We start from the raw sequence: 26,712 nt of genomic DNA, 5'->3' as shown, positions 1-26,712 counted from the left end.
CGACCCGCACTTACCGACTGGACCTGGGCGGCAGGGCGGGGGAGCAATGTCGTTAGATGACGACACCGGCTACCGATCTCAGCAAATTGGACCCGGGGCGAGCGGCGCTGGACAAAGCTCATGGCAAAAGTCTAACGAATAAAGTTCGACGGGGCTGGAATTTTACTCATGATTGACCGCAGTCAGCTATCAAATATCTGTCTCTAGATGTCAGAAGTTGAAATCAAATAAATGGTTTGAATCAAACCAATGAGATTGGACAGCCAACTCCACCAATGGCTGAGCTCCACTGGCCTTGACCTTTTCCCCCTCCCCTGATTAATCAGCCGTCTTTCCCCTCCAATTCCCCGTCTCATCTCTCCGAGCTGCCTTAGCGAGCGACACGCCCGCTCGATTGGTGTCTCCCCGACCGGTGCCCGCCCTGGCCTCCCCTGTGTCTCACCAGGGGGCTCTTTTCGCCGTCCTCGATGGAGACGGCGTCGGGCGCGTCGCTGGTGGTGTCCGAGCGCAGGTCGCTCAGCTCGGAGCGGCTCAGGTGCGCCACGATGGCCGCCGTGTAACAGTCGCCCAGACAGTTGTTGGTCGAACGGAACCTGCGAATAAATGGGTAGCGAATGGTCAGCGATGGTTGGGAACGAGCTCGTAAGACAGATGGCGCTGAGGTCGGTGATGAGTTTCGTAAGTGTGCGAGCATATTTAAAAGCATATTTAAGAGCATATTTAAAAATCCATAAAGTGTCAGTGTTCTAACTTCTAACTTGTATCACCTTTCGGCTCTGACTAAGGCGGGTTTTCCCCATGGCGGTCAACGATGTTTCAACGGACTGTGACTCACATGCACAGGGATCGCTGTTGGTGCAGGACTACTTATGCGTCAGCGTCTGACACCAGTCACCAGCCGCTGCCATTTCTCATGGTGGCCATTGATTTCCAACTCCATTAAAGCAGCGGTCAATGACGTGAATCGTGAGAATCCACTAACGCCCGCCATAATACTGAGGTGGGTCACTGCCTGGGGTCTACAGAGGGAGTCCCTTGAACCGTTCGCATGCCTGCCAACAGTCTCAATCGTGGCATATTACACCATCAATGCGCACCGTCCGACCGTCTACATTCGTCAGAGAAGGAAGGATTATGGCCGAGTCATACTGAACCATGATCTCTCCGATAGAGTCGATCGGTAACTATGGCAACGAGACGCTGTCGGCGGATTACACCGTCTGGTGCACAGACTCTGCCTGATCAGACGACTTAGCGGGTCGATCCGACCCCGGGGACTCGCCGCGAACCCGGACCCGTACCAAAGTATCCGGGTCCAAACATTCGGCCAGACACCTCGACCCGGCGAGGTTGATTGCGACATCCCCAGGGACCTCAAATATCACCGGCATAATGCAATTTGGCAGACTTACGGAGCTTTGGCACGGAACTGTTCAAACGCAATAGCACGGACCCAATTTCACGGAAAATATGCCTGGCATTTCAATCGCACTTAACTGGGTAAGATTCTGTTTCACCTCTAGTGCGTCACAAGCCATCGCTGGAGATCCCGTGAGGAAGGGGGCGGACCATATGAGCCCACCATGTGCCAACTCTGAGCTCTCAGAGACCAGTGTTTGCCCTTCGAGACTGGTGGGTGACTTCGCACTTTCAGAGAACCTTAGATTGTTATGAGGATCTTCCATCGTCTTGTGGTCCCTGAACTGTGGGTCTGTGCTAGCTTGCAGTTGACCCTCAATGTTTGACACAATGAACAATGAATTTGCACTCGCACAATGAACACTGATCAATGATCATGTTGACACAGGTGTTAGGTGTTCACTTATTCGGTTGATGAGGAATTAGGTGAATTACTGCTCAAACTCTTTAGGCTAGCCCGTGCCCTCTCGAGTCCCGACTGACCGGTCGACGAGCCAGTCGACGGCGAACAGGAGGCTGACGTCCGGGATGGGCGCCTCGATAGCCTGCAGCACGATCACCATCAGCACCAGGGCCGCAGAGGGCACGCTGGCCGACGCCACGCTAGCCGCGGTGGCCGTCAGACTGCGGGTCAGAGGGGGAGGGACGGTCAGAGGGGCAATGGTGGGCGAAAAATGGCAGTAGGTGATGGGGAGCATGCGCGTTGCGTAGACACAGTGGGTTCGGACTTCGGAGTGGGCGTGTGTCATAGTTGTCGGAATGAGTGGGACATTTTAGAAACACTTGACAGTGGACATCGAAGTGGACACTGGACACACACTGTGCCGGACATTGAACTGAACAATGGACATTGTACACAATACCTGTCCACCAGTTAGCAATTAGCATCATGAAACACATTCACCACTCCGTCATTGGGGTGGGCATTTGGAAGTCACGGCGGTCACCATAGGGTTCGCGTGTCACGAAAGCTGGATTATCAAACGTGGCACATCCTCTAGCCATCGATTTAATTCCTCGTAGTTCATCCATGAGCTTCCTAACAGAATTATGATGAGAGATCGGCTTGTGGAGCTTGTATGGCCTCCTCGTCGCTGTAACGGCGTAGTTCTCGTGTTGGCACGCAAAGCCGACTGAGTGGATCTTCCCGGCTATCGATCGGCTGCAGCGTCACTCCACTCAACTATGTCGTCGAGTACGTGGCCGTAGTAGCAGCTGTTCACTACCTTTTCCCATCCTGGTCGCCGGGGAGATGGTTGTGGACGTGTGCCTCACCAGGCGGTATTTCTCTGAGTAAGAGACGTTCATCTAAAATATCGCCGTTGGGCGAGGCTGTGACCAAGCTGGCCAGCGACACCGTCCAGCCGCCCTCAGAAGGTAGAATCAGCCGGCTGGGCGGTGCTGAGCGGGGGCGTGGGCGGCCGATCTCGGCCAACTCGCGCGATCGATTCAGTCGGCCGGCGCCCGAGACAGGAGAGCGGCTGACGCCACCGCCGGCCGAGCACGCAGCTCGGATCGCGAGCTGGCGGAAAGCCCTAACGTCTGGCTGAGACAGCCACAGCGCGGCCGACAGAGCCGGCCTCAAACAGCGGCAGCAGAGTCCCCGGGGAGACGACACGGGACGGGAAAAATACGGGCGAGGCATTGGCCGAACTGTGGGACCGAGGAAACTGCTAGGGCCCATGTGCAACTGGAAATAAAAATGGTATATTTAACAAGCTCGGTTAGAAATTATATTTTACTTTTGCAACGTTCTTGAAGTGCTATCGTTAATCAATTATTCATTTTTGCACTCATTGATCCACTTTAGTGGAGCATCGCTGCAAGCTTCACGGAAGACGTTCGAATTCATCTTCTTTGCAGAGAGCGTGGCGTCATCAGGACCTCATTAATGAAGGCAGGGAAGTAAACAGGCCCGAAACTTCATTAGTCCATTAAACTACCCGGTCAATATTACGCTAATGAGAAATAACGCTGCAAAGTGAGCGACTAAAATTAATCCATAGTCTCCTTGGCTGCCAAGGGAAGACTCCCATCGTGAGTTTCCTTAAAGGTTCCTAGAATCCTTCCATCTGCATAAAGAAGTTTTCACATGAAGTGAAGTGCGATCGGTTTTCGTCTCTAAGCTCACAATCCACAGAAAGTGTTCGGCAAACCACTAAGCGTTTCCAATACAATTATCGATAAAAGCCCGATGCAGCTGATCGCAGTGGACCCCCAGCCGCTGTTTGGCGAACCTCTCGTGACTTCAGTCTTCCCCAACAGACTGTTTCCCGGCCGACGGTCTGCTGGCGGCCGTAGGGAGCCCCTCCGAAATGTTCGCATATTACAGCACAAACAACATCCAATTAGCAAGTGGCAGATATTACAGAGAGTGAAAAATGGCTAGTGAGCACACCAGACAACAGAACGAATAGCGAAGGGTATTCGCCTGCAGATAACAACAGCAGAGTTCCACCAAGTGCCGGTAGAACGAACCTTGTTCCACCTTTACACCCACGAAGGTAGCTATGGAAAATCGATACCACCACACCGCTAACCCCTCTGAGCTGACCCAGTCCCTGCCTTTCACTCACGCGACGGTGACGAGGTTGCCGACGTCGAGCGACATGTTGTTCATCTGGGCGATGAAGATGGAGGCGACCGAGACGAACAGCGCCGTGCCGTCCATGTTGACCGTGGCGCCGATGGGCAGAACGAACCGGCTCACCCGGCGGTCCACCTTAGCCTTGTCCTCGACGCACTTCAGCGAGATGGGCAGCGTGGCCGCGCTGGGGGCGGGAGAGGGAAAGGTGTGGTGTGTGGTGTGTCTGACTAAACAACGGGTCCCTAACAGTTAGAAACAATCGATTTGGAAAGCGTCAACGTGTTAATATTATGGTTATCTCACTGGGCCACCTTTCATTGCAATGTAAGCACCAGGACGATGCGTGACGCTCGTTTCTCACGACACCTGGGATGCGCTACATAATATCCCGCCATAAAGTCCAACAAGAACCATAAATCTAGCAGCTCGAGAGTTAATGGCGCCATAAATCCCCCCGTTGATGGCTGTCCCGGGTCACAGCCGTCCCACGTGCAGTACTCACGTGGAGGCCGTAGCGAAGACGGTGAGCCACGCCTCGCGCATGTGCCAGAAGAAGGGCCACGGGTTGCGTCTGACGATGGCCAGGTAGAGCAGCTGCATGATGATGAGCTGGTAGATGAGCACGCCGACCACTACGGTGACGATGAAGAGGCCCAGCTGCTCCATGATGATGCCCAGTTTCGGCACGGCCAGGATCTTGCCGCAGATGATGGAGGCGATACCCAGCGGCGAACACCTGCGCAGAGGGAATCGGGGTTAGGAGAAATAGCTGTTAGTTCAGACGAGCACTGAAGCCTGCAGACGGTCTCTGTGGAGACGATAGTTGTGCGTGATGCTGTTGGGATGGGAGCGGTATTTAGCTGCAAGAGAGTAGGTACCAGCACTCGGCAGACTTCGGATTAAAGCGTGTATCTTCTGCTCCATTTAGCCTCCTTCATGATCACAAACACTTTGACACATATGACAGCAAACACTCACCACATGATCCCCGACACCATGCGCATGATGACCTCGTCGACGACGGCAAAGAACTGGATGACGACGCGCGCCTTCTCGCCGAGGGTTCCCAGCACGGTGCCGAAGACGATGCAGAAGAAGATGATGCCGAGCGTGTTGGTGCCGGGCCGGTACTCGACCGAGCGCTTCATCAGCTGCTCCGTCACGTTCTCGGCGGTGGCCACTGGCTTGTAGATGGTCTGCGTCTAAAGGGGACGGCCGTCGGCTAGTCAGTGGCCCGTCCGCGGCGCCGGAACGGGGATGGGACAAAGGAGCACTGGCTCGGCCAGGCCGGGACAGCGGTATTAGTCAATCACTTGGTAGGTGCGAGGGGCGATCGCAAGACGCGACCGCCTCACTCGCACAGTATGAAAAGATGTTGATATTGGGTTATGTAGACAGATGAGTTACGATTAGCCTGAGAGGTGGTGGCTCCACTGAAGTCTAAGGAAAGTAACTGAAACTTGAAAATCTCACACGACTTACTTTGAAACGTTATCAGAAAATGTGAAAGTAAATATGACTGGCTACACAATTGAAGTCACGTAAATGCAACTAGAACAAAAAATGAACAACGAAAGTAAACGTTATGGGTAAACAAAAATCGTGTTTTGGTTGTACGCCACAGTTATAGAATCAGATATCCGATAATAATTGGAACAAGGTTATGGTAAATTTGACAACGGCATGATTTCGAACAGCAGGATATACGTGTAATAACACTGACTTATTCCTCACAACTCACACACTAAAGTGACAATGTAGAATGAAAATTAACAGCAGGACGTCGAATTCAAAGGAAATAACAATGACTCTATATAAACACCGGAATGAATGAATCAATGGGTGGATGTCCTTATATCAAATTCCAAGACGAACAGTAACATGCAGTACATTCCAGTGGAGGGAGGAGGCCCGGGGACGGGACGGGACGGGGCCGGGGTCGGACTACCAGCTCCGTCCCCGACACACGTACGCTCTACGTAGCGCCCCACCACCGCCGAGCCCACGTCGGGCCCGGCACGGACCGACTACCGACTCAAGTAAGTACCTGCTCGAAAGAGGCTTGGAACAGATTGTCTGGGAAGACGTTTCTGAAAAAGAGAACCTGCGCGGTAACGGCTACGTCGACCGGCGCCGAGCCAAGCGCACACAGAGAGCACGGAAACGGCGCGCTCCCCCGCGACCCCGACCTCACCCCTGACACCTGACCCCGGCGGCGAGACGACCCCGCCGGGCGCGCCGCGGCCACGCCCGGTACCGGGAGACGAGCTCAGCCCACAGCCCGGCCCGCCGCCGAAATAATGGCAGCGCTATCACTGACGGCAGCACTGAACGGCCCACTTTAAACCCAATTGGCTGCGAGTGCAAAGCCAGTGTTTGGCTGAGCGCACCGCAAATATTGCGCCAATCGGCGGCCCATGGATTAGTGACGAATGACGAACGAGCAAACCATGAACTGCCTAAGCACGATTGCCAAAATTACGTCAACGACGAACAAAATACAGGGTCGGAGCATGCAATCCGCCCGTTCACTTTGCCTGACAAGAACCTCACGAAAATCTTCATCTAGTTGAGCACTGTGCAATCAAACATCCCAGCAAATCTCATCGTTTCCCCCGCCCCCCCCCCAAAAAAAAAACACCCTTCCCAAACTGAATCACATAGCCTGAATCAAGCGTTGTGCACCCCCCGTGGTGCCCCGGCGCGCGCAGGACGCACCTGCCGAGGTCCAACAGGCCGTCCATGATGGTGGCGCGGCGGCTCTGGTCGCTCTGCTCGATGGCGTTTCGCATGGTCGGATCGCCCGGATGGATGGCGACCACCAGCAGAATGCCCAGTACGGCGTTCAGCAGAGATGTCAGCACAAAGTAGATGACGGTGCGCATCGCGATCTTGCCGTTCATGCGGGCGTTCAGACTGGCCGAACCTGCGGGCAGATAAAGGAGCCGGTCATTGGCTGTGTCGGTGCGGGACTTGCCCCGCGTTCGATGTCTCTCGGACGGCGAAGATTCTACGCCGTCCGGCCAATCACGTTCCATAACCGCAGCCGAGCCCTCGCTGACCTTGGACGGGATTGGCCGGACGGCAAAGAATCTTTGCCGTCCGGAAGACATCGAACGCGGGGTTGGTTCGATAGATGAGGCTTGGGGTAGGGAAGTGAGGTATAGGGATGGGGACACTGGCGCAGTGAAGGCTCTCGGAGTGTAGACTGCCTCCTTGAGTCTAGGGTAAAGGTCACCATGGGTAAGCTGGCTCATATTAGTAGTGACTTAGCCATCGGTCAATATAATTAGATGGCTGCACGTAAATTATTCCTCTGTTGAAGGTAACATGCGCTGTGCCTCAATTCTTCAGCGCTATTGGAACTGTCAGCGAGCCGTAACTTGGTCATCTGTTCAAAGGGTTAGGTATGTCACGGACCACCGACCTATTTTACTTCATTAACAATTTTCTGAGAACCCGAAAATCATTGTGGACTTAATAACGAAACGTTTGCCGATGTGTCCCGAATGTTATCCATCGATTTGTGGAACCCCAACGGCAGAGCGGAGTTTTATTGGTCACCGTGCAGGTGGGCCCGCCGCGGCCTCGGGCTTCCCACGACCGGCTGGCAGCCCTCTCGTAAACAGCTCTGACATAGCGCGCCAGGTGGGGTGGGGTAGGGTTGAGCGTTGGCTGGCCACACCACCGCGGGCCGTCCCACGGCGTAATGACGTCAGCACGGCTCCGGCCGACCGACGGCGCTCAGGTGCCAGTTGATTTACGCTGAACCGGCATTTTTTATCGACAAAACGTGGCATTCCCGCTGCGCAAAAAGGTCCGCAGTTGGTGGGGTTCCAGCGGACCGCGCCTCCGTCGAGCTCCCGATCTGGGTCAGTTGAGAGCCAGACCGCTGTGGCCTGTGACAGTGAGGGCTGGCGCCGCTGCGGTCTCATCCATCGCACCGAGACGGCCGCGCGGACAGACGAGCCCACAGGCGGGCACCGGCACCGGGCCAAGAGCAGCCAGCGACAAGGTCTGGGACATGTGCACCGAGAGGATAGTATGGGGCAGTCTGGTCCTCAGCGTCTTCTGGGAAGTTCTGTTATGCAACGTTGAAAAAATACCGAAGAATAAAATGCTATGCTACGCTTGCAATAACTCTCGCTTTTGGTAGCACAACAGCGCTGCTTTCCGCCAGCAGTTGTGGATGATTTCATGGCACCCCACCCCTGACGTGGACATTAGGATGCACCATCACGGCATCCCTGACAGTCCAAGGAGAGGCCGAGCCCAAACAATGGCCGTCGGCAGCTCGGCCCGGCGCCCCTCCCCGGTCCAATGACCGGCCTCTGTCGGGTCACACGTGAGCCGGGCGCCCGTGGCGGCCACCGTCAGCAGCGGACGTCAGCAGACGGCCGGGCCAGTCCAATCTGTCACCGCTGCCGCCGTCATCGTCGCCGCCCCACTGCCAACTGCAACATCCCGGGCGCCGCGGGCCGGTGACCGTCTGACCGGGGCAGCCGGGGGCGCTCAGGACCGGGGCAGGACGGGGGAGGTCGGCATCCCAGGTGTGTCGCCGGCATGGCTATTTCGAGGCACCGGGCTGGCAGTGCGGAGGCGCCGGTGGCCGCAGCCAAACCATAGCTGTCGCTGTCGCTGAACCGCAGACACAGAGCCAAATCCACCGGGATGAAAACACTGCGCAGTGCGGACTCGGCATCACAGCCCAGGGATGCCATGGCGCAGGCATTACCGCGAAACTCGTAATCAGCAGTAGTGTGCCTATTCTAAATGCGGACGGCTCAGCCGTCGTCCTTGTGAATAGTCGTCCTAATTTCTGCCAGTGTGGCGCATTTTACGTGGGTTTGCTGACGCTTTGTTGCCGGTAGCGGGCTAATGTGCTCCAAGCTTCGGTGCACTTCTGGCAGAGTACGAACCCCCTGACCTCAGACGACCACTGTCTCTCCCGCAGGTCCGTGTGACCATATACCAGCCGTATCGCCGCCACACCAGACACCGGTGAGCTTATCTTGGCCGCCCGGGCGTCCGCCCCGCGGTTATACAAGCGGCCACCGCGGGCGAAATATGGAGTCGCGGAGAGTGGCCAGATGTCAGTGGGGCTAGCAGACGTCTGACACGGGAACAGGGGCCAGCGGGCGCTGACAGCGGCCAGATCGGTCCACTTGTGGCTCTCAGACAGGTAACCCGATGCCCAACTACAAGCCAAATCGAATTGCTTATTTGTTTGTTTGAATCAGGTGGGAGAGGCGGGCTTTGCGCTTTTATTTTTGCATATTTTCAGATGTTTTGTGAAAGTATCAAAACGTTAATAGACATCGGACGGATGCATATTGATGACACCTCAGGTACTTGAGCGTCAATAAGTTGCAGGAAGTTACGAAAACCCTTGCAAACGACTCGCTAGAAAAACATTGGTGAGCACGGGGATGAATCGACGCATCGTTTTTAGGGTTCCTTCGATGCCAACATCGTGAAGCCAGCTGGCACGCTCAGCACAGATCGGTTTTATTAGGTCACCGGGACAGTGTGATTTCGCTGTCACCACTGGGCTTAACTCTACACTTGTAGCTTCTCCCATTCGACAGCGCTGGAAAGGAAGTCGGCACAGCTACGACAGACACACATACAAACACACCTACACTCAACGTAATGCCCTTGCCCCGAACAAACACCTCGTGCTCTCGTGGAGCTTCGGTCGTGGACAGGGAGCCGCGTGCCAGCTGCCCTTCCCGTGTGACACGTGCCACGCGTGCCAGCCACGCAGCTCACGTGTCACGTGCCGTCGCTCGGATGTCGGTGACGGGTGACGTGTGTTGGCCGGTGTCACATTTTCGTGGGAGCGGGGATGATGACTGAGAGTCGCGGAACAGTATGTGAAACGTTATCTATTCGGAACAAAAATTACCAAATGCAGTTTGATGATACAGCTTTGGCAAGCCCGAGTGAATGAATAAAAAGCATTAACCCGCGACCTGGTGGGGGGGGGGCTATTTTTTGCCCCCCCTCCAGACTTTTCGTTATATCTCCAGAACCACTGCGCCGATCGTCACCAAACTTTCAGTACCCTCCCGGACATCAATTTTACACATTGTGACCAAAAATTTTTCCAAAGGCTATGATAGGTTGGCCGGAAATGACGTCAGAGTGACGTCATGTTCTGCCGTTTTCGACCCAAAAAAGGGTTTCGCGGGAAGAGCTGTCAGGCCTATAGCTTTGCAAATACAGAAAAATGATACAGACATAAAAGCTGTAGAATTAAGAGGGCTACAAAACTGCTATCTCGGATTTTTGAAATTTTTGGATTTTGACCCCCAAAAATAAAAAATAGATTTTTTGAATATAATAGCCAAAAAATCCAAAAAGTTTTTTGAATTTCGAAAAAACCGGAATATATGTGATAGTCCTTACCGCCTTCTATCTACATACCAAATTTGAGATCGATACCTCTTTTTTGGCCAAGTGATAGCGAAAAAACTGTTCAAAATTGATGACGTCAAATTTTCGAACTCAATTTTCAGCAATTCTAGACCTTGTAGCGCAAAACAAAGACCACCATTAGACTCCCCGTGACGAGCTGCATCGAATCAATACCCATTTTATGCAAAAATATCAACTTTGAAATTTGACCTTTTTTGACCTGACCTTGACCTGACCTCCACCAGAAAGTGACCTAAACCGTACCTGATGGTCTTATAACCAACACCATTGAGTTGGAAATGAAAAACTGGCCATAAAACATGCATCGCATAACCTTAGTAAAGTTGGGTTCATGTGGTGACCCTTGGTGACCTTTGGTGACCTGACCTGTGACCTGACCTGGTATGACCAGTGACCTCTAACAGCAACATATCTACTAGGCAACTGACGCCCTATCGCTGATTCCTGACAAAATGCGTTTTCCTCGGTGTTATAGCGCATTCCCTAGAAGACCCGTGAACGGTGAAACATTTCATCTTTGACCTGACCTGTGACGTCATCGGTGACCCCGAGGTCAATAAAATTTGGTTTCCCTCGACAAATTTGACAGGCCTTTCGAACGCCGTTTGAATTTTGCGGATCCGTCCAGTAGTTTCGGAGATACGAGGGGGGGCAAAAAATAGCCCCCCCCCCACCAGGTCGCGTTATAAACAGACCCCACCAGGGCGCGGGTTAAGTGAACGGGTAGGCATCATCGAGGCATCATCTCTTCACTTCTCCCACAATGCACTGCTTGCAATGGCTCTAGATATTCAGACCGAAATGGTGCTCCAACAAAGGTCATTGAGAAGTGGCGTAAAGCTGCAATTCTAGAACGTTCATTCGATCTAGCAAGGTCCGGCATTGGCAACCAGACCGAGCGTATTGTGAAGCGTGCATGAAATGGCAAAGGTCGCTCGGCCTCAATGGCCGAGCGCCACAAAGTTTATGATGAATATAAAACTCTGGAGTCTGCAATTGCTCCCGATTTGAATAGTTGATGCAGTTTAACCTTCGTCATCGGAACGCCAACTGCGCTGCGTTCGGGTCCGACCGAACGAAAATAAACACTAGAATGGAGGATTTTCAGAACTCTGATGCCGCCGGCTCGCCGTCTGAAGCTCCGCACGTATAAGCCTGTAAGCTGCCGAGTTTTTGCTCTGCATTGGGAGCTGGGAGCTTCGTCAGCTCTGCGGCAGAGTCCGGGTCGCGCGGACCGCCTGCAGCCAGCTGGCGGCCGGCCGATCACGTGGCCCCGGCGTCGCGAGAATCAATACGGCAGGCGGCGGCGGCGGCCGGCGGCTGCATCCACTCAGACTTCGGGCCGCCCACAGCCCCTGAGATCAGTCTCCGCGCCGCCCACCAGTCTCCGAGCCGCCTACAGCCCGGGAAATCAGTCCGAGCCGCCCACAGCCCCGGAGATCAGTCTCCGCGCCGCCCACCAGTCTCCGAGCCGCCCACAGCCCCGGAGATCGGTCTCCGAGCCGCCCACAGCCCCGGCGATCAGTCTCCGAGCCGCCCACAGCCCCGGAGATCGGTCTCCGAGCCGCCCACAGCCCCGGAGATCGGTCTCCGAGCCGCCCACAGCCCCGGAGATCGGTCTCCGGGCCGCCCTCAGCTCCGGCGATCAGTCTCCGAGCCGCCCACAGCCCCGGAGATCGGTCTCCGAGCAGCCCACAGCCCCGGAGATCAGTCTCCGAGCAGGGTTGTGCTCGACTAAAAAAAAATTTGCCGACTCGACTCATCATTCAACTTCAGAATGCCCTGACCCAACTCTGACTCAAACAAGGAGCTGATTTTTCCCTTGACTCGACTCATGACTCAAGCGGCTCAATGAAAATATGAGTTGACTCAAACTTGACTGATTTTTTTTGTTGAGTCAAGTGTCTTGACTCAAAATTGACTCAGATAAAAAAGTTGTTGAGCGGGGGGGGGGGGGTGAAAAAAAATCCGGCAGCAGGGCCAGGCCTAAGTTGTTAAGCGGGGGGAGAATGAAAAACTTATACTATATATTGTTTCTAGAAAGTTGAGTCAGCTGACTCATGTTCCTACATGTTTTTGACTCAACTCAATGTCAAAAGTTATTTTACTGACTCAACTCTGACTCAACTCAACACCTTAATATTTTTGTCTGACTCAACTCTGACTCAACTCAACAGCTCAACATTTTATCCGACTCGACTCAAATCTGACTCATTTGAGTCAGAGTTGAGTCAAATTTCTGACTCGACTCATGAGTCAAGCACAACCCTGTCTCCGAGACACCCACAGCCCCGGGGATCAGTCTCCGAGCCGCCCACCAGTCTCCGCGCCACCCACAGCCCGGCAGATCAGTCTCCGAGCCGCCCACAGCCCGGCAGATCAGTCTCCGAGCCGCCCACATCCAGGCAGATCAGTCAGATCATATCGTCCAGGCTGGGAGGTCAGACCGGGCCGGGAGATTAGTCCAGCCCCGGACCGTGCCGCCCACAGCCCGGGAGATCAGTCTCTGCGCCGCCCACATCCTCTGGGCTCGGAGATCACTGATCAGTCCAGCACGGGAGATCAGTTCATGCCGCCCTCAGTCCGGGCAGCCCACAGCCTCCGGCCCAGTCCGGTAGATCAGTCCGGGCCGCCCACATCCTCCGGCCCGGCAGATCAGTCTTCAGTCCCACTGGTCCTGGCAAAAGTCCTGTGACAGGACAGACACCCGCCACTGTCCGGGTCGGCGACAGAGAGGCCGCCGCAGGCATCCCTCCGTCTTGGCCACAGAACTCTGGTCTTGGAGACCGCCCAAAGACAGGCCAGCCTCAGCCATCAGAATCAGAACTCTCTTTCTTGGCAACAGTGCAGCAGAAAATGAGCCACCAGACCACTTAGACCTCCATTGAGCAGTAGCTTCTATGAGCTCTGCTTCTTTAGCAGCAGACATGAGACAGGGAAGTTATAGCCAGTAATAGCCACTACGCAAAACCTGGATGCATGCTTTTTGGTAGCATTGTCCTTAAAACATGCAATAGCCTGTAGCCTGAGTCGTCCTAAGGCCTATCTTGGCTTTACATTCGTCTTTGCTCGCAATTCGCATCGCGAGCACCAGCGAGAGGGCTGATCACAAATACGACTGGCCGTTAGACTGTGCCGCCGTGCACCGGTGCGTTGCGGGCTAGCCTACCATCGTCAAATGCGATGTCCGCCGAGTTGCCCAAGCGTAGTGCCGCCGAGATCCCGAAAGCGTAGAATCTACATCAAACACGGGCGTAGGAACGTCATGAAAAGTGGGTGGGCCACCCTGTCAAGGGGCCTCCTTTTCCAGGGGGCCTCCTATTTTCAGAGGCCTCCAACTTTTGCCTCGTCCTGCTGGCTGCTTTCAAGTATGACCTCCAAATCTAGCTTCTGAGATCGGGCAGATGTAGGTACCCAGGGGCGTAACCGCTTAAGCGAACAGTGCGGAAATTCCGCACCATTTTTAAAACTTATTCACCTCCGATTTTTTTTAGAATCTATTTGCCGCAAACGGCGCATGACCCCTGAAAACCCTTACACAAATGTTTTCCTCGTTTCCCAGGTGCCCCCATTATCTTCGTAGGCGCCCTCTTTGGCATATAAGCGCCCTATATGTATAGTCATCAGAGATATCCCTATATGTCCCACAGTCGCCCCGTTGTCGCATACAATGTGCGGTTATCATAGGCGTCTCTCTTTTATGGACACTTGAAGGCGCCTCTCTTTGCCATGCCGGCGCCCCTCTTTCTTATGAATGCACCTCCATGGCATTGATCAATTGCAATTTGCAGACCTCTATTGCATGTGGACGCCCATATATGTAGGCCTCAGAGGCGCCCCTCTTTCGCATTGAGGCGCCCCTATGGGCTTCATAGGCGCCCCTCTATTGCACGTATGTAGGTGCCCTACTGTCTCAGAACCGCTCCCCTTTGGCATGCACACGCCCATCTTTCGTACGGAGGAGCCGCTGTGGTTCTTAGAGACGGCATGGTGCTCCCAGACGCAGATGGGGCTCTCGGAGTCGACAGTGTGGGACCTTCAGTCGCTGATGGGTGCCCGCCAGATGTGGACCCTCGGAGACGCCGGTATGGGGCCCTCAGAGATGCCGGTATGTGGCCCTTAGAGACACCGGTGTGGTACTCAGATACTTCAGTGTGAAGCCCTTACAATTGCTGCTGTGGAGCTATGAATGTGCTGGCTTAAATCCCTCAGAGACCGGTACATGGACATTAGAGCTCAGTGAGAGCTTGTGTGGTGCCTTCAGTGGCCTTGTAGAGCCGTTAGACATCAACATGGTGCTCTCAGGAGCCGGTGAGTCCTCAGAGTCACCGGTGTGGGGCCTTCAGAGCTCCGAGATACTGGTGTGGGGCCCTCAGAGGTGTCGGTGTGGGTCCTTCAGGTGTACCTATAGAGCCTTTAGAAGATGTAGATGCACAGGTGCGGTGGCCCACAGAGGCGCCGGTGTGGGGCCCCCAGAGCCACCGATATAGGGCCCTAAGAGACACTAGTATGACCCACAAAGGCGCCGCTGTGTGACGCTCATAAACACTGGTATGGAGCCATCGCAGGCGGGTGGAGCCGTTAGAGGCCGGAAAGGGCCCTTAGATGCCTACAAGTAGCCTTCAGAAGCCGGCGTGGCACCCTTATGGGGATAAGCGTGTCTACTTAGGAGCCCTTGAGGTGCTCTCATGAGCTCTGTGGGGCCCTACCGAGCCGAAATATGGCGCAGCAACTGGCCGCGGCCAGTTGCTGCCGCGTGGCTCTTCGGACTATCATTCTCAGGGGCCTCATCTGCCTAGTTTGAATAGAAGGGCCTCTCAGACCATCAGTCTCATGGGCCTCCTCTGGCTAGTATAAATAGAAGGGCCTGGTAGACCATCAATCCTAGGGGCCTTCTCTAGTTAGTATAAATAGAAGAGCCTCTCAGACCATTAATCTCAGGGGGCTCCTGTGGACAGTATAAATAAAAGGGCCTCTCAGACCATCAGTCTCGGGGCCTCCCTAGAAAAGTGTAAATGTGGATAGAGGGCCCCCTCAGATTCATTAGGAGTGGACCTCTCTGACTATCAGTCTCAGGGGCCTCTTGTGGCCAGTATGAATATGAGAGCCTCTCAGACCATCGGTCTCAGGGGCCTCTTCTGACTAGTGTGGATAGAGGGCCCTCCCAGACCACCGGTTTCAGGGGCCTCCAGTGGCCAGTTATATGAACAGAAGGGCCTCACAGCCATCAGCCTCGGGGGCCTCTTCTGACTGGTGTGAATATGAGGGCCTCTCATACCATCAGTCTCAGGGGCCTCCTCTGCCTAGTGTGAATATAAGGGCTTCCCAGGCCATCAGTCTCAGTGGACTCTTCTGACTGGTGCCGGATTGAGGGACCTCCCAGACCGAAAGTTTTGGGGTCTCCTGTGGCAATATGAATAGAATGGCCTCTCAGTCCATCAGTCTCATGGGCCTCTTCTGCCTGGTGTGATTATAAGGGCCTCTCAGACAGGGGCGGAAAATTGTCATAATCTCAGGGGGTGCTTTTCTAGCATCTGGCGAATGGAAGCTTCGAAAGCTTGCGTAGAAAAGCATGTGTAGGTACGTTTTCCAAGCAGCATCACACTCCTCGCGGCTTACGCAAAGCAGTTTGTGTCTCAGACGTAAATTAAGCACCCCTGGAGCACTATTGCACGGTGACTTTTGAATTTCAGGGGGTGCTCGAGCACCCCCAAAACCCCTAATTCTCCACCCCTGCTCTCAGATCATCAGTCTCAGGGGCCTCCTCTGACTACAGTGTACATGGATAGGCCTCCCAGACCATCAGTCTGAGGGGCCTCTTCTGACTATTGAGGATAGAGGGGCCTCCTCTGACTAGTGAGGGAAGACCTCGGCTAGACCGCCAGTGCCTATTCTGACTAGTGTGGATGGAGGGACCTCCGACACCACTAGTCTCAGAGCTCTGACTAGTGTGGATAGAGGGCCTCCCAGACAGACAGTGTCAGGGGCCTCCCCAGACCATGGTGTGGATATTGGGGCCTCCTCAGATCCACTAGGGCCTCTCAGGCCATCAGTCCCAGGGGCTTCGACTGACAAGTATGAACAGAGGGCCTCCTTGGATCCATCACGGCCCCTTGGAGTCCGTGCGTGGGGATTCGTGGAGCTTATTTTTACCGAGTTTGTTCATTCTGGAAGGTGACGACGTCCTCTCAAATCGAGACGAGGGGCCTCGAGTAAAAAGTGGGTGGGCCAAAACACATGGTTGGCCCCCCCCCACCTCGAAAAGTGGGTGGGCACTTGCCCACCTGGCCCCCCCTGTTCCTACGCCTATGACATCAAAGCATCAAGCATGTCTGTTTTTAATGCAGGGATGAGCCTTAATTATTTGTGAAGTACGCTGACGTCAAACTGACAGTGATGGAATCATCATCTGCTCGACAAAATGTGCCTAATGCTAGAGCAAAGTGTTGACGTAGGAAAAAGTTTCAAAATCCAGCAAATCAAAATATCGAGTCCACAGCTTTGCTCGCTCCGTTTTTATCCCCGTATGCGTTGACCACTATATGTATACCAAAAAAGATAATTTTTTGAGTTGGCAAACTTGATCTCTTCATCCGGCGTCATTCGGTGTTATGAATCAGTTCGCAGACGAGCAAAAGGTCCAATGCTGCTATTGGTTTAATTGATATTCATCTCCCATTCTCGTAAAAAGGCTTTTCCAGAAAACATTTCATTAAAAAAAAAACCTATCGTCATGGGTTGGTGAACTTTGTAAAATAATATTTTTTAGGCACGAAATATTGTCAGGTGGCACGGCCAATATTCGTGCGGGACAATAAAAACCAACGCACCATAAAAAACTTTCAATACTTACCTTTTGAATGACACATCAATAATTCTCCTAGCATAATTACTTTCCGAGATATAACGATTACCTATTAATCGTCTCTTTTTTAACACCCTGTATGGCTTCACCCACGAACTGTCAGTCCGCTTCCGGCGCTCCAAAACACGTTCCGTGAGGTTGACCTTCAGTCGACCCTTCCCCAAAGCCTACGTGTCAAACAAGTGCCTGGTATGAAACAATGTGCCGATCAAGGGGATTCACTCGATCACGGGGCTAAGATAACGCCAAGTCAATGTTTTATAGTCACACAGCGTTTTCAAGATAACACTGTTCTGGTTTTTATTTTACAACGTAGGCAGTCCAGACTTGTAAGCGATTCAAAAAAATTCAATCAATTCAATCACGACTCACTTGATGAAATGACCGATTCAATCATAACTCAATCAAACAGTCTGATTTTCCAAGCGATTCAATCACGACTCATGGACCTTGTGACTCAACTCAATCACGACTCATCCCATTTTCAGTGATTCAGGGAATGACTCAACTCATGATTTAACTCAACGCGATTCAATCAAGATGTTATACAAAATATATACATATGTGATATCAATTTAAGACATTTTTGGAAACTGATGCCAAACAGATACCAACCAAATACACCAAGGAGAATACCAAAAAACATAGAAAAGTACTAAATCTATACTGAACTCTCAACAAAGTTGTAGATATTTATATAAATACGGTGGAAAGATGATAATTGAAGTGCAGAAAACACAAGTTCTGTTACAAATGAAGCTACCAGAAGACTTATAAAAATTCATTTATCTGCTTGGCGCTTGCAAAAGGAAACATGCAAAATTGCACAGAACACTACCACATATTATCAGCATCATCGAAAAGGACCAGAATTTGCAAATCAATTGTGATACCCAAACTAAAATAGCTGGTGATCAGCCATTCAAAAAAATATTGATTGATACTTTATCAAGCAGCGGTAAAGATTACACGGACTAGACATTTTCGGCGTGCTACAAGTTTTCTTTACTATCAAGAATACGGAATATCGACACATACGAAGCTATTCAATAGTTACATAATATAAATTGAATGCTCTCATGATAAAACTACCTCAACCATCCATATCTTCACAGGGCCTCCTCTAAGGATTTTTCACTGGGTGGGCAAAGTTTTCGCTACTCCCCTGCCCAAGGGTGGATCCAGCCACTGTTTTGGGGTTCAACCAATTTCATAACCTGTTACCGGGGGGGGGGGGGGGGGGGGGCGGGGGTGAGGCGAAATAAGCAGTGCCGTTATTGGAAATAAGATGATAGTTTGCAAAGTTAACGTTTGTCGTATGTTTTATGGTTAGCAATGCTCGAGCGATTCGTTCCAGAGTTACATGTACAGCCCTCTGCAAACTGCGTGGTAGGTAGGTATTCTTATTCGGTATTCTTGCTATTTTGACAATGCACCAGTTTTTGTGACCTTGTGACCTGACCTCGGGTCACTGGAACCTAAAAATCCAAGGCCAAGTGACAAACAGATGCTCCAAGTCGTGTCTTAAATTTGGTAGCGCTACGTGCTATAGAACTCACGCTATCAACGAAAAACTCTGGCATTCGGTTGCCGCTTAACTGTTAGTCCAATTTCCCCCTGACCTTGTACCGGGTTTGTGACCTGGTGACCTGACCTGAAAAGACTAGAGACCTGAAATTTTCAGGACAAGTGCCAAAAGGTTGCCCCAGAGGGCATGGGTGAAACTTTGACATCACCATTGGGGTCCCAAACGTCCAAGGGGGCCTCCATTTAGTGGGGGCCTCCAAGCAATTAGGGGCCTCCAATTGCGGAAGCGGTAATTTACGAGCCACGCCAGGGCCTCCTCTAAGAAATTTTCATTGGGGGACCAGAGGCTCAGAAGCCAAACATGGGGTACCCCCAAATCCAGTTTTCTCATCGGATTTAGGCCACTTATTTTTCGTCACAGCTCTGATGCCATGATTTTTTTTTTAATATCGATAAAGAAATGGTAGGTCACCTGACCCTACTGGTGGATCCAGGCCAGCAGGGTGACATTGTATGTAAATATCCCCCGCGGCATCCGAAATCGACGAAAATTTCTGGCTTTTTCACTTTTGACAATAAAACACAATGCCTTTATAATAGAAAAAAATTAACGGCACAGCATTGCGCAAGGAATCTAGCCGTAAGCCGACCCCAGAAAGTGTGAGGGTTAACCTTCGCCGGCACCTGGGGGGAGGGTCGCCACCCCCAAGTTAGTTTTTCTGCTCTACACTTAACATTTTTAAAGCTAGAAACCTACCTGATTTTCTTTGTATAGCTGCTTTTCTATCTTTTCTCAGCGTCCATTGAAAATTTCAAGCTTCTGCGGCATTTGGGTTTGGAGATATGACCTTGTTCTTCAGGTCATGTCATGTCCTAAATGACGAATACCCAATATCTTGCGATGGCTATGGGCCTTGGGAGCTTTTGACACGCTGATTTCGGCTTTTTTTTGCCAGTCTTACCTCCCACCTATCATTGAACATGTTGTTCTGCGATGTACAGATGTCAGAGTCAGGGTCAAGGTCAACCTAGGTCATCTAAAATTATTGCGCTTTAGGCAAGCTGAATTTACTTTTCGTGAAGTTTCTTTGACTGTACCTATGTTTAGTAAAAGCTTCTCAGTTCATGATCAAGTGTAATAGGGACACACAAACCGATCTGTGCACACATCAGTACATACACAGACATACACAGACATACAAACACATATCATTGACCTTGACCTAACTTGACGTGAAATGACCACAGCCAGCAAATTAGTCGGATAGTGTGACAAAGAGCTGTTCTAGCTCGCTTGGCACTAATACGGCAGCGTCATCGGTATATGATGGGTTGGCCCGCTGCTTGTGTAGGTATGTTATTCGACATCACCACAATTTTTTCTTACAAGATTTTAAGCCTTGCGGTCAAGAGCAACAGATTCTTTGGGAAGTGACGAATCCAATGATACCAATTTTACCTCATCAGGTCAGTCATTGACCTTCCAGGTCAGGTCAAACTAAAGAATGTTGCTGTTTGGGGTCACCGTTGCCCGTTGGAATATCACGTGCGCTGCTCATCATGTACCGATGACGCTGCCGTATTGTGGTGCCAAGCCAGCTAGAACCTCTTTGTCACACTATCCGACTAGGTTTTTGCTGGCTGTGGTCATTTCAGGTCAAGTTAGCTCAAGGTCAATGACATGTGTTTGTATGTCTGTGTGTGTCTGTGTGTACGAGTATACTGATGTGTGCACCGACTGTGAATGTGTCCATATTACATGAGATCATGAACTGAGAAGCTTTTGCCAAAAATACAGTCAAAGAAACTTCACGAAAGTAAATTCAGCTTGCCTAAAACGCAATATTTTTAGACGACCTAGGTTGACCTTGACCCTGACCCTGGCATCTCTACATCATTGAACAACATGTTCCATGATAGGTGGGAGGTAAGACTGACAAAAAAGGCCGAAATCAAGGTGTCAAAAGCTCACAAGACCCAACGCCAACGCAAGATGTTGGGTATTTGTCATTTGGGTTATGACATTACCTGAAGAATAAGGTCATATCTCCGAAACCAAAAACCACAGAAACTTGAAATTTTCAGTGGACGCTAAAAAAGGATAGAGCAGCAGCTATACGAAATATCCGACTTCTAGCAATCAAAATGTTTAGTGCAGAGCAGAAAAAAACTACCTAGGTCGGGGTGGGGGTGTGGCAACCACTGCCCCCCCCCCCACCATGTGCGGACGAGGATCACTGGCGGATCCAGGGGGGGCCACGGGGGCCATGGCCCCCCCCAAAGGCCTAAAGTGGCCGGTTTGGCCCCCCCCCAAAACGTCCGAAAAAATGCTAAGAAAATATACCTTGATGGAGGTTTTTAGCCACTTGGTGAAGTACTAGCTTTCCACAGCATAATATGGAAGCAATATGGTAGCAGTGAGGGTCAGTCAAAAGTTGCGCGAGAGGAGTCGACCTTAAAAAAAGACTGTTGTTGGCACGTGTTTATGGCGCGGCAGCTGGTAGTTGGCGGTGTTTCGCGTGGTGTGGCATCACTGGCCGATCCAGGGCGGGGGGGGGGGGGGGGCACGGGAGCCTGAGGTGCCCCTGACAGGTCCATGGTGCCCTTGCTAGGCCTGTGGTGCCCCTGGACCCTGGCAGGCCTGTGGTGGCTCTGGCGGGCCTAGGGTGCCCCTGCTAGGCTGCTGATGCCCCTAGGACCTGACAGGACTGCGGTGCCCCTGACAAGCCTAAAGCGCCCCCAACAGGCCCGTGATGTCCCCGACAGGCCCAAGGTGCCCCTGCGTGATGCCGTGATGCCTGCGATGCCGGCAGGGCCTCTGACAGGACCATGGTGCCCCTGCGAGGCCGGTGGTGCCCCTGGCAGGTCTCTGGTGTCCCTGACAGACCTGGGGTGCCCCTGACAAGCCTGTGGGCCCCTCACAGGCCCGTGGTGCCCTTGCTAGGCCTGTGGTGCCCCTGGCGGGCTGGTGGTGCCCCTGCTAGGCCGGTGGTGCCCCTGACAGGCACCACCCGGGCACCACGGGGGGTCATGACCCATGTGGCCCCCCTTGGATCTGCCACTGATACATAATATATTGATTTGTAAAGGCTAGACCGGTGGTGCCCCTGGCAGGCCTGTGGTGCCCCTGCTAGGCCCCTGGTGCCCCTGGGCCCTGACAGGACTGTGGTGCCCCTGCTAGGCCTCTGGTGCCCCTGCAAGGTGGTGCCCCTGTAAGGCCTGTGGTACCCCTGCTAGGCCTCTGGTGCCCCTAACAGGCCCATGGTGCCCCTACGAGGCCGGTGGTGCCCCTGGCAGGTCTCTGGTGTCCCTGACAGACCTGGGGTGTCCCTGACAAGCCTGTGGGACCCGTCACAGGCCCGTGGTGCCCTTGCTAGGCCTGTGGTGCCCCTGGCGGGCTGGTGGTGCTCCTGCTAGGCCGGTGGTGCCCCTGCTTGGCCGGTGGTGCCCCCGGGCACCAAGGGGGGTCATGACCCATGTGGCCCCCCTTGTATCTGCCACTGATACATAATATATTGATTTGTAAAGGCGTTATGGCTTATGCAATATGCAATTGCAGGCACTTGGTATCCCTCACTTATCCCTCATTGGGGGCTCTGGCGGGCTCCTGAGGGCCCACGTCTATCTCCATTCTCCGGGAGCCCTAGACGGGCTCCTTTGGGTCCTTTCAGTCCACTACAGCATAAGAGGTCTCCACGCAAGTCCTATACATCTGAGGGCGTACCCTGACGTCTGAGGTACCCAACTGCAGCTCCAATGGTCTCTTACACTGGCGGATCCAGGGAGGGGGCATTTAGGGCCATGCCCCTTTCCCAGAGGCCTAAAGTGGCCCGTTTGCCCCTCCCCCAAACGATAATGAAACATAGTTCAATCAGTGCGTGGCCCAGGAGCCGAGTTAGACTGGGGGTGTTTTACCACCTCCCGGCCCGCAAAGGGACCCAAGAACTGACTCGAAGCGGGTTAACTGGTCGACAAAAGCAATGGTAAGTGTTCACAAAGTAATATAAAGGCATGGGTCGGGTTGACTACCATTTATATATTTTTCTTTTTAGTTAAAAAAAAATTAATAGTGTCAGAGCTGTGACGAAAAATAAGTGGCCTAAATCCGATGAGAAAACAGGATTTGGGGGTACCCTAGGTTTGGCTCCGCATGAGTTGGCCCCCCCCAAAACGCAAGCCTGGATCCGCCAGTGACGAGGATTACCTAAGTAATTTGAATATCAGGAAAATAATTTATTAAATCAGGTATTCCAACAGAGTCCCGCTTTTTTATAGGTGACCTCCGATTTGTGTTGCATCTAAGTTACCCAGGGGGCCTCTTATTTGTAATTGTAGGTACAGTACAGAGAGCCTCCTACTTCGACTACTTGCACAGAGAGCCTCCTAGCGTACATACGGCTAAGCTTCTACAGCGCCGGTCTCTTGTACGTACAGAGAGCCTCCTACTGTTACAGAGGGCCTCCTGTTTGTCTAGGGGGCCTCCTATTGGTTAACGGCGCCTCCTATTTGTCCAAGCGGCCTCCTATTCGTCTATGGGACCTCCTATTTGTCCAGGAGGCCTCCTGTTTCTCCAGAAGGTCCCCTATTTATCCAGGGGGCTTCTATTTTCCAGGGGGCCTCCTCTTTATCTAGGGGGCCTCCTACGTGTTCAGGGGCCTCCTATTTGTCCAGGGGCCTCCTATTTATCCAGGGGTCTTTTATTCGACTAGGAGTCTCATATTTGTGCAGGGGCCTCCTATTTGTCCAAGGGTCTCCTACTTGTCCCGGGGCCTCCTTTTTTTAAGGGACTCCTTTTTGTTAAGGGAGCCTTCTATTTGTCCAGGGGGCCTCCTATTCGTACAGAGAGCCTCTAGCTCCTACTTGTCCATGGAGCCTCCTATTTGTTCAAGAGGTCCCCTATTTGTCCAGGAGGCCTCCTATTTGTCCAAGGGACCTGTTATTTTTCTAGGGGGCCTCTTTGCCCAAGAGGCCTCCTATTTGTCCAGCGTGCCTCCTACATGTTCAGGGGGCCTCCTATTTGTCCAAGGGGCCTCCTATTGGTTAAAGTAGCCTCTTATTTTCCAAGCGGCCTCCTATTTATCCAGAGGGCTCCTATTTTTAGGGGGCCTCCTCTTTATCCAGGGGGCCTCCTTGTTCAGGGGGCCTCTTAATTGTCCAGGGGCCTCCTTTTGTGAAAGGGGCCTCCTATTTGTCCAGGGGGCCTCCTTTTGTGAAAGGGGCCTCCTTTTTGTCTAGGTCTAGGACCTTCTATTTGTCCAGGGGGCCTCCTATTTTTGCAGGGGCCTCCTATTTGTACAGAGGGCCTCCTACTTGTCCATGGGGCCTCCTATTTGTCCAGGGGCCTCCTTTTGTGAAAGGGGCCTCCTGTTTGTCTAGGTCTAGGACCTCCTATTTGTCCAGGGGGCCTCCTATTTTTGCAGGGGGGCCTCCTATTTGTACAGAGGGCCTCCTACTTGTCCATGGGGCTTACTATTTGTCTAGGGGCCTCTTATTTGTCTAGGGCCTCCTATTTGTCCAGGAGGCCTCCTACTTGTCCAGAGAGCCTCCTATTTCTCCAGGGGACTTCCTGTTTTCCGGGGGCCTCCTACTTGTTCAGGGGGCCTCCTACTTGTTCAGGGGGCCTCCTTGTTCAGGGGGCCTCCTACTTGTTCAGGGGGCCTCCTATTTGTCCAACAGGGCCTCCGATTTGTCCAAGGGGCCTCCTATTTAAACAGAGAACCTTTTATATGAATATCGGACCTCCGTTTGCAAAGTAGCTGATGCGTCTCGGGGGCCTCCACTATTGGGGTCCCAAAATGACAATTGGGGTCCCAAATGTTCGCATTGGGGTCCCACATGGGACCTCGAAAGTATACAAAGTTACACCCATGCCAGAGGGTATGCGAAATTTGAGCGCCGCCGTTTTTACGTTATTTGTGAAAAACCTTAGGGGGGTGCATCAACCCCCCTCATCGGGCGAGGGCTAACTAACATAATACATTGTAGTAAAGGCCAGGGGCGTCGCCACGGATTTTTTAGTGGGGGGGGGGGGTCGGGTTTCTAGTCTTCACCCGATGGGTAGGGGTGATTTTTTGCCACACTTCCCAGTTTTGTGCGTGCGTATGCACTGAAAAAAATCGGGGAACCCCATTTCTTACAATCTGACACCACATACTCCAAAATACTCCTAAATTAGGCTCCGTTTTCATGATTTTAGGATGTCATGGGTGTTGTGACACCCGACACGGGAGCCCCATTACCTTTTGACGCCGCAAAAATGTACATGACCCCCTTGGGAGAGGTTCGGCTAGCGAACTCCCCAAAAATTGCAGGCCAAAAAATTGGAGTGTCGCTGAGACACCCCCGTTGAAACCCCTCTGGGGTGTCATTATCCTGGAGTGACACCCCGTGTTTTCTGCTTCAAATCCTACCGATAGATGGCGCAAACTAAAGTTGGTAAAATCGGGACCTGTTTTTCACGAATGGCAGGTGCATGTTTGGAGCTAAGGCAAAAGCGTGCATAGCGTAGAGTGGCCAACTATATCATGATGATATCTAGACTGATTACCGTGTCATACGTTGGTCGTGCACACTACAGGGCGCCGCAAGGCCGCGAACGGAAAGAGTAACTCCTCACCCGCTTATAAATATAGTCTGAGATTCTCGTGCCGAAGGAGTTCTTCTTCTGGGTGATTTTAATGCCCACAGTCCAGCTTGGTGGGACGGACAAACATTAAAGCCCAGAGGAAAAATACTCGAAGACTTCTTGGACATAAATCGACTGGTAATACTCAATTGCAACCAGCCGACACATTTCAATTTATCGCATAACACTGAATCAGCCATCGATTTGTCCATCTCTTCTCCATGTTTGGCTACTTGGTTTGAGTGGAATGTAGATAGTGACATACACGATAGTGACCATTATCCGATTTTTCTTCGCTTTTGCTTTCCAGTTGCAGGAGTTTCTTCTTTCAGTCCTCGATGGAATTTGAACAAGGCCGATTGGGCCAGGTTCACGGAGTTATGTGAAGTCGAACTGGATGAACACCTTGCTCACCCAGTTGATGATATTTCTTTTATCACCGAAGCAATTATTTCAGCAGCAAGTAGATGCATTCCTATGACCAAACCATGCAAAAAAGGAAATGCAGTACCATGGTGGACTCCCATGGTACGCCAAGCTATCGCAAAAAGAAAGCAAGCTTTTCGGGCTTATTTAAGACATCGCACAGAACAAGCATTAATAAACAGAAATCGAGAGCGCGCCAACGCAAAACGAGTTATAAGGACAGCAAAACGTGACTCTTGGCAGCGTTTTTTGTCCTCCTTTACTTCGTCCACGCCACTTAGCAAAATTTGGGATTTAGTTCGCCGATTATCGGGAAAACGTTCTAATGCAACTTTCCCGATTCTAAGACTTCCAGGAACTGGGAATGTAGTCAGTGAGCCAAACGACGTCGTGAACTGTTTGGCTGAAAACATATCACACACCAGTTCTGATGAACAATATCGTCCTCGCTTCATTGAAGTTGCGCGTCGACGTTTTTTGCTCGACCCACGCGACTTTGTCTCTGATAATACAGAAGATTATAACGTTCCTTTTTCATTGCCTGAATTTAATGATGCTATTAGTTTAGCTGGTAACACATCAGTAGGACCGGACAAGATTCACTATTCTTTTTTCCGTCATCTTTCCGAACACTCGAAACTCTACATCCTGCAAGCCTTCAATAATTTATTCACTAGTCATCATTTTCCAGAAGATTGGAAGGATAGCACGGTTGTTGCTTTATTAAAGCCAGGCAAAGCTCGATATGACACAAATAATTACCGTCCTATTGCTATGACCAGCTGTTTAGGGAAGCTACTCGAAAGAATGGTCTCTAAGCGT

The 26,712-nt window shown here is 52.1% G+C and overlaps 1 protein-coding gene across 2 annotated transcripts in view; it reads right to left on the bottom strand.

Annotated features, from left to right (window-relative positions):
* Positions 1 to 26,712, bottom strand: part of LOC122366637 (excitatory amino acid transporter 2-like) — a 50,650-nt gene that overhangs the window by 1,260 nt on the left and 22,678 nt on the right. Inside the window, exons 4-11 of one of the 2 annotated variants that reach the window (XM_043339122.1) lie at positions 6,725 to 6,932; positions 6,054 to 6,096; positions 4,985 to 5,208; positions 4,509 to 4,742; positions 3,996 to 4,190; positions 1,903 to 2,043; positions 443 to 593; positions 15 to 23 (exon numbers count right to left, since the gene is read on the bottom strand). In XM_043339122.1, coding sequence (XP_043195057.1) covers positions 15 to 23; positions 443 to 593; positions 1,903 to 2,043; positions 3,996 to 4,190; positions 4,509 to 4,742; positions 4,985 to 5,208; positions 6,054 to 6,096; positions 6,725 to 6,932 — 1,205 coding nt within the window. The remainder of the gene's footprint in view (positions 1 to 14; positions 24 to 442; positions 594 to 1,902; positions 2,044 to 3,995; positions 4,191 to 4,508; positions 4,743 to 4,984; positions 5,209 to 6,053; positions 6,097 to 6,724; positions 6,933 to 26,712) is intronic. The other variant, XM_043339124.1, reaches the window with a different exon arrangement.

This window comes from Amphibalanus amphitrite, unplaced genomic scaffold (genome assembly GCF_019059575.1).
Source record: "Amphibalanus amphitrite isolate SeventyFive unplaced genomic scaffold, NRLGWU_Aamphi_draft 000821F_arrow, whole genome shotgun sequence".
Lineage (NCBI taxonomy): Eukaryota > Metazoa > Arthropoda > Thecostraca > Balanomorpha > Balanidae > Amphibalanus > Amphibalanus amphitrite.
Note: the sequence above shows the minus strand (reverse complement) of the source record. Positions and strands in the feature narration are given on the sequence as shown.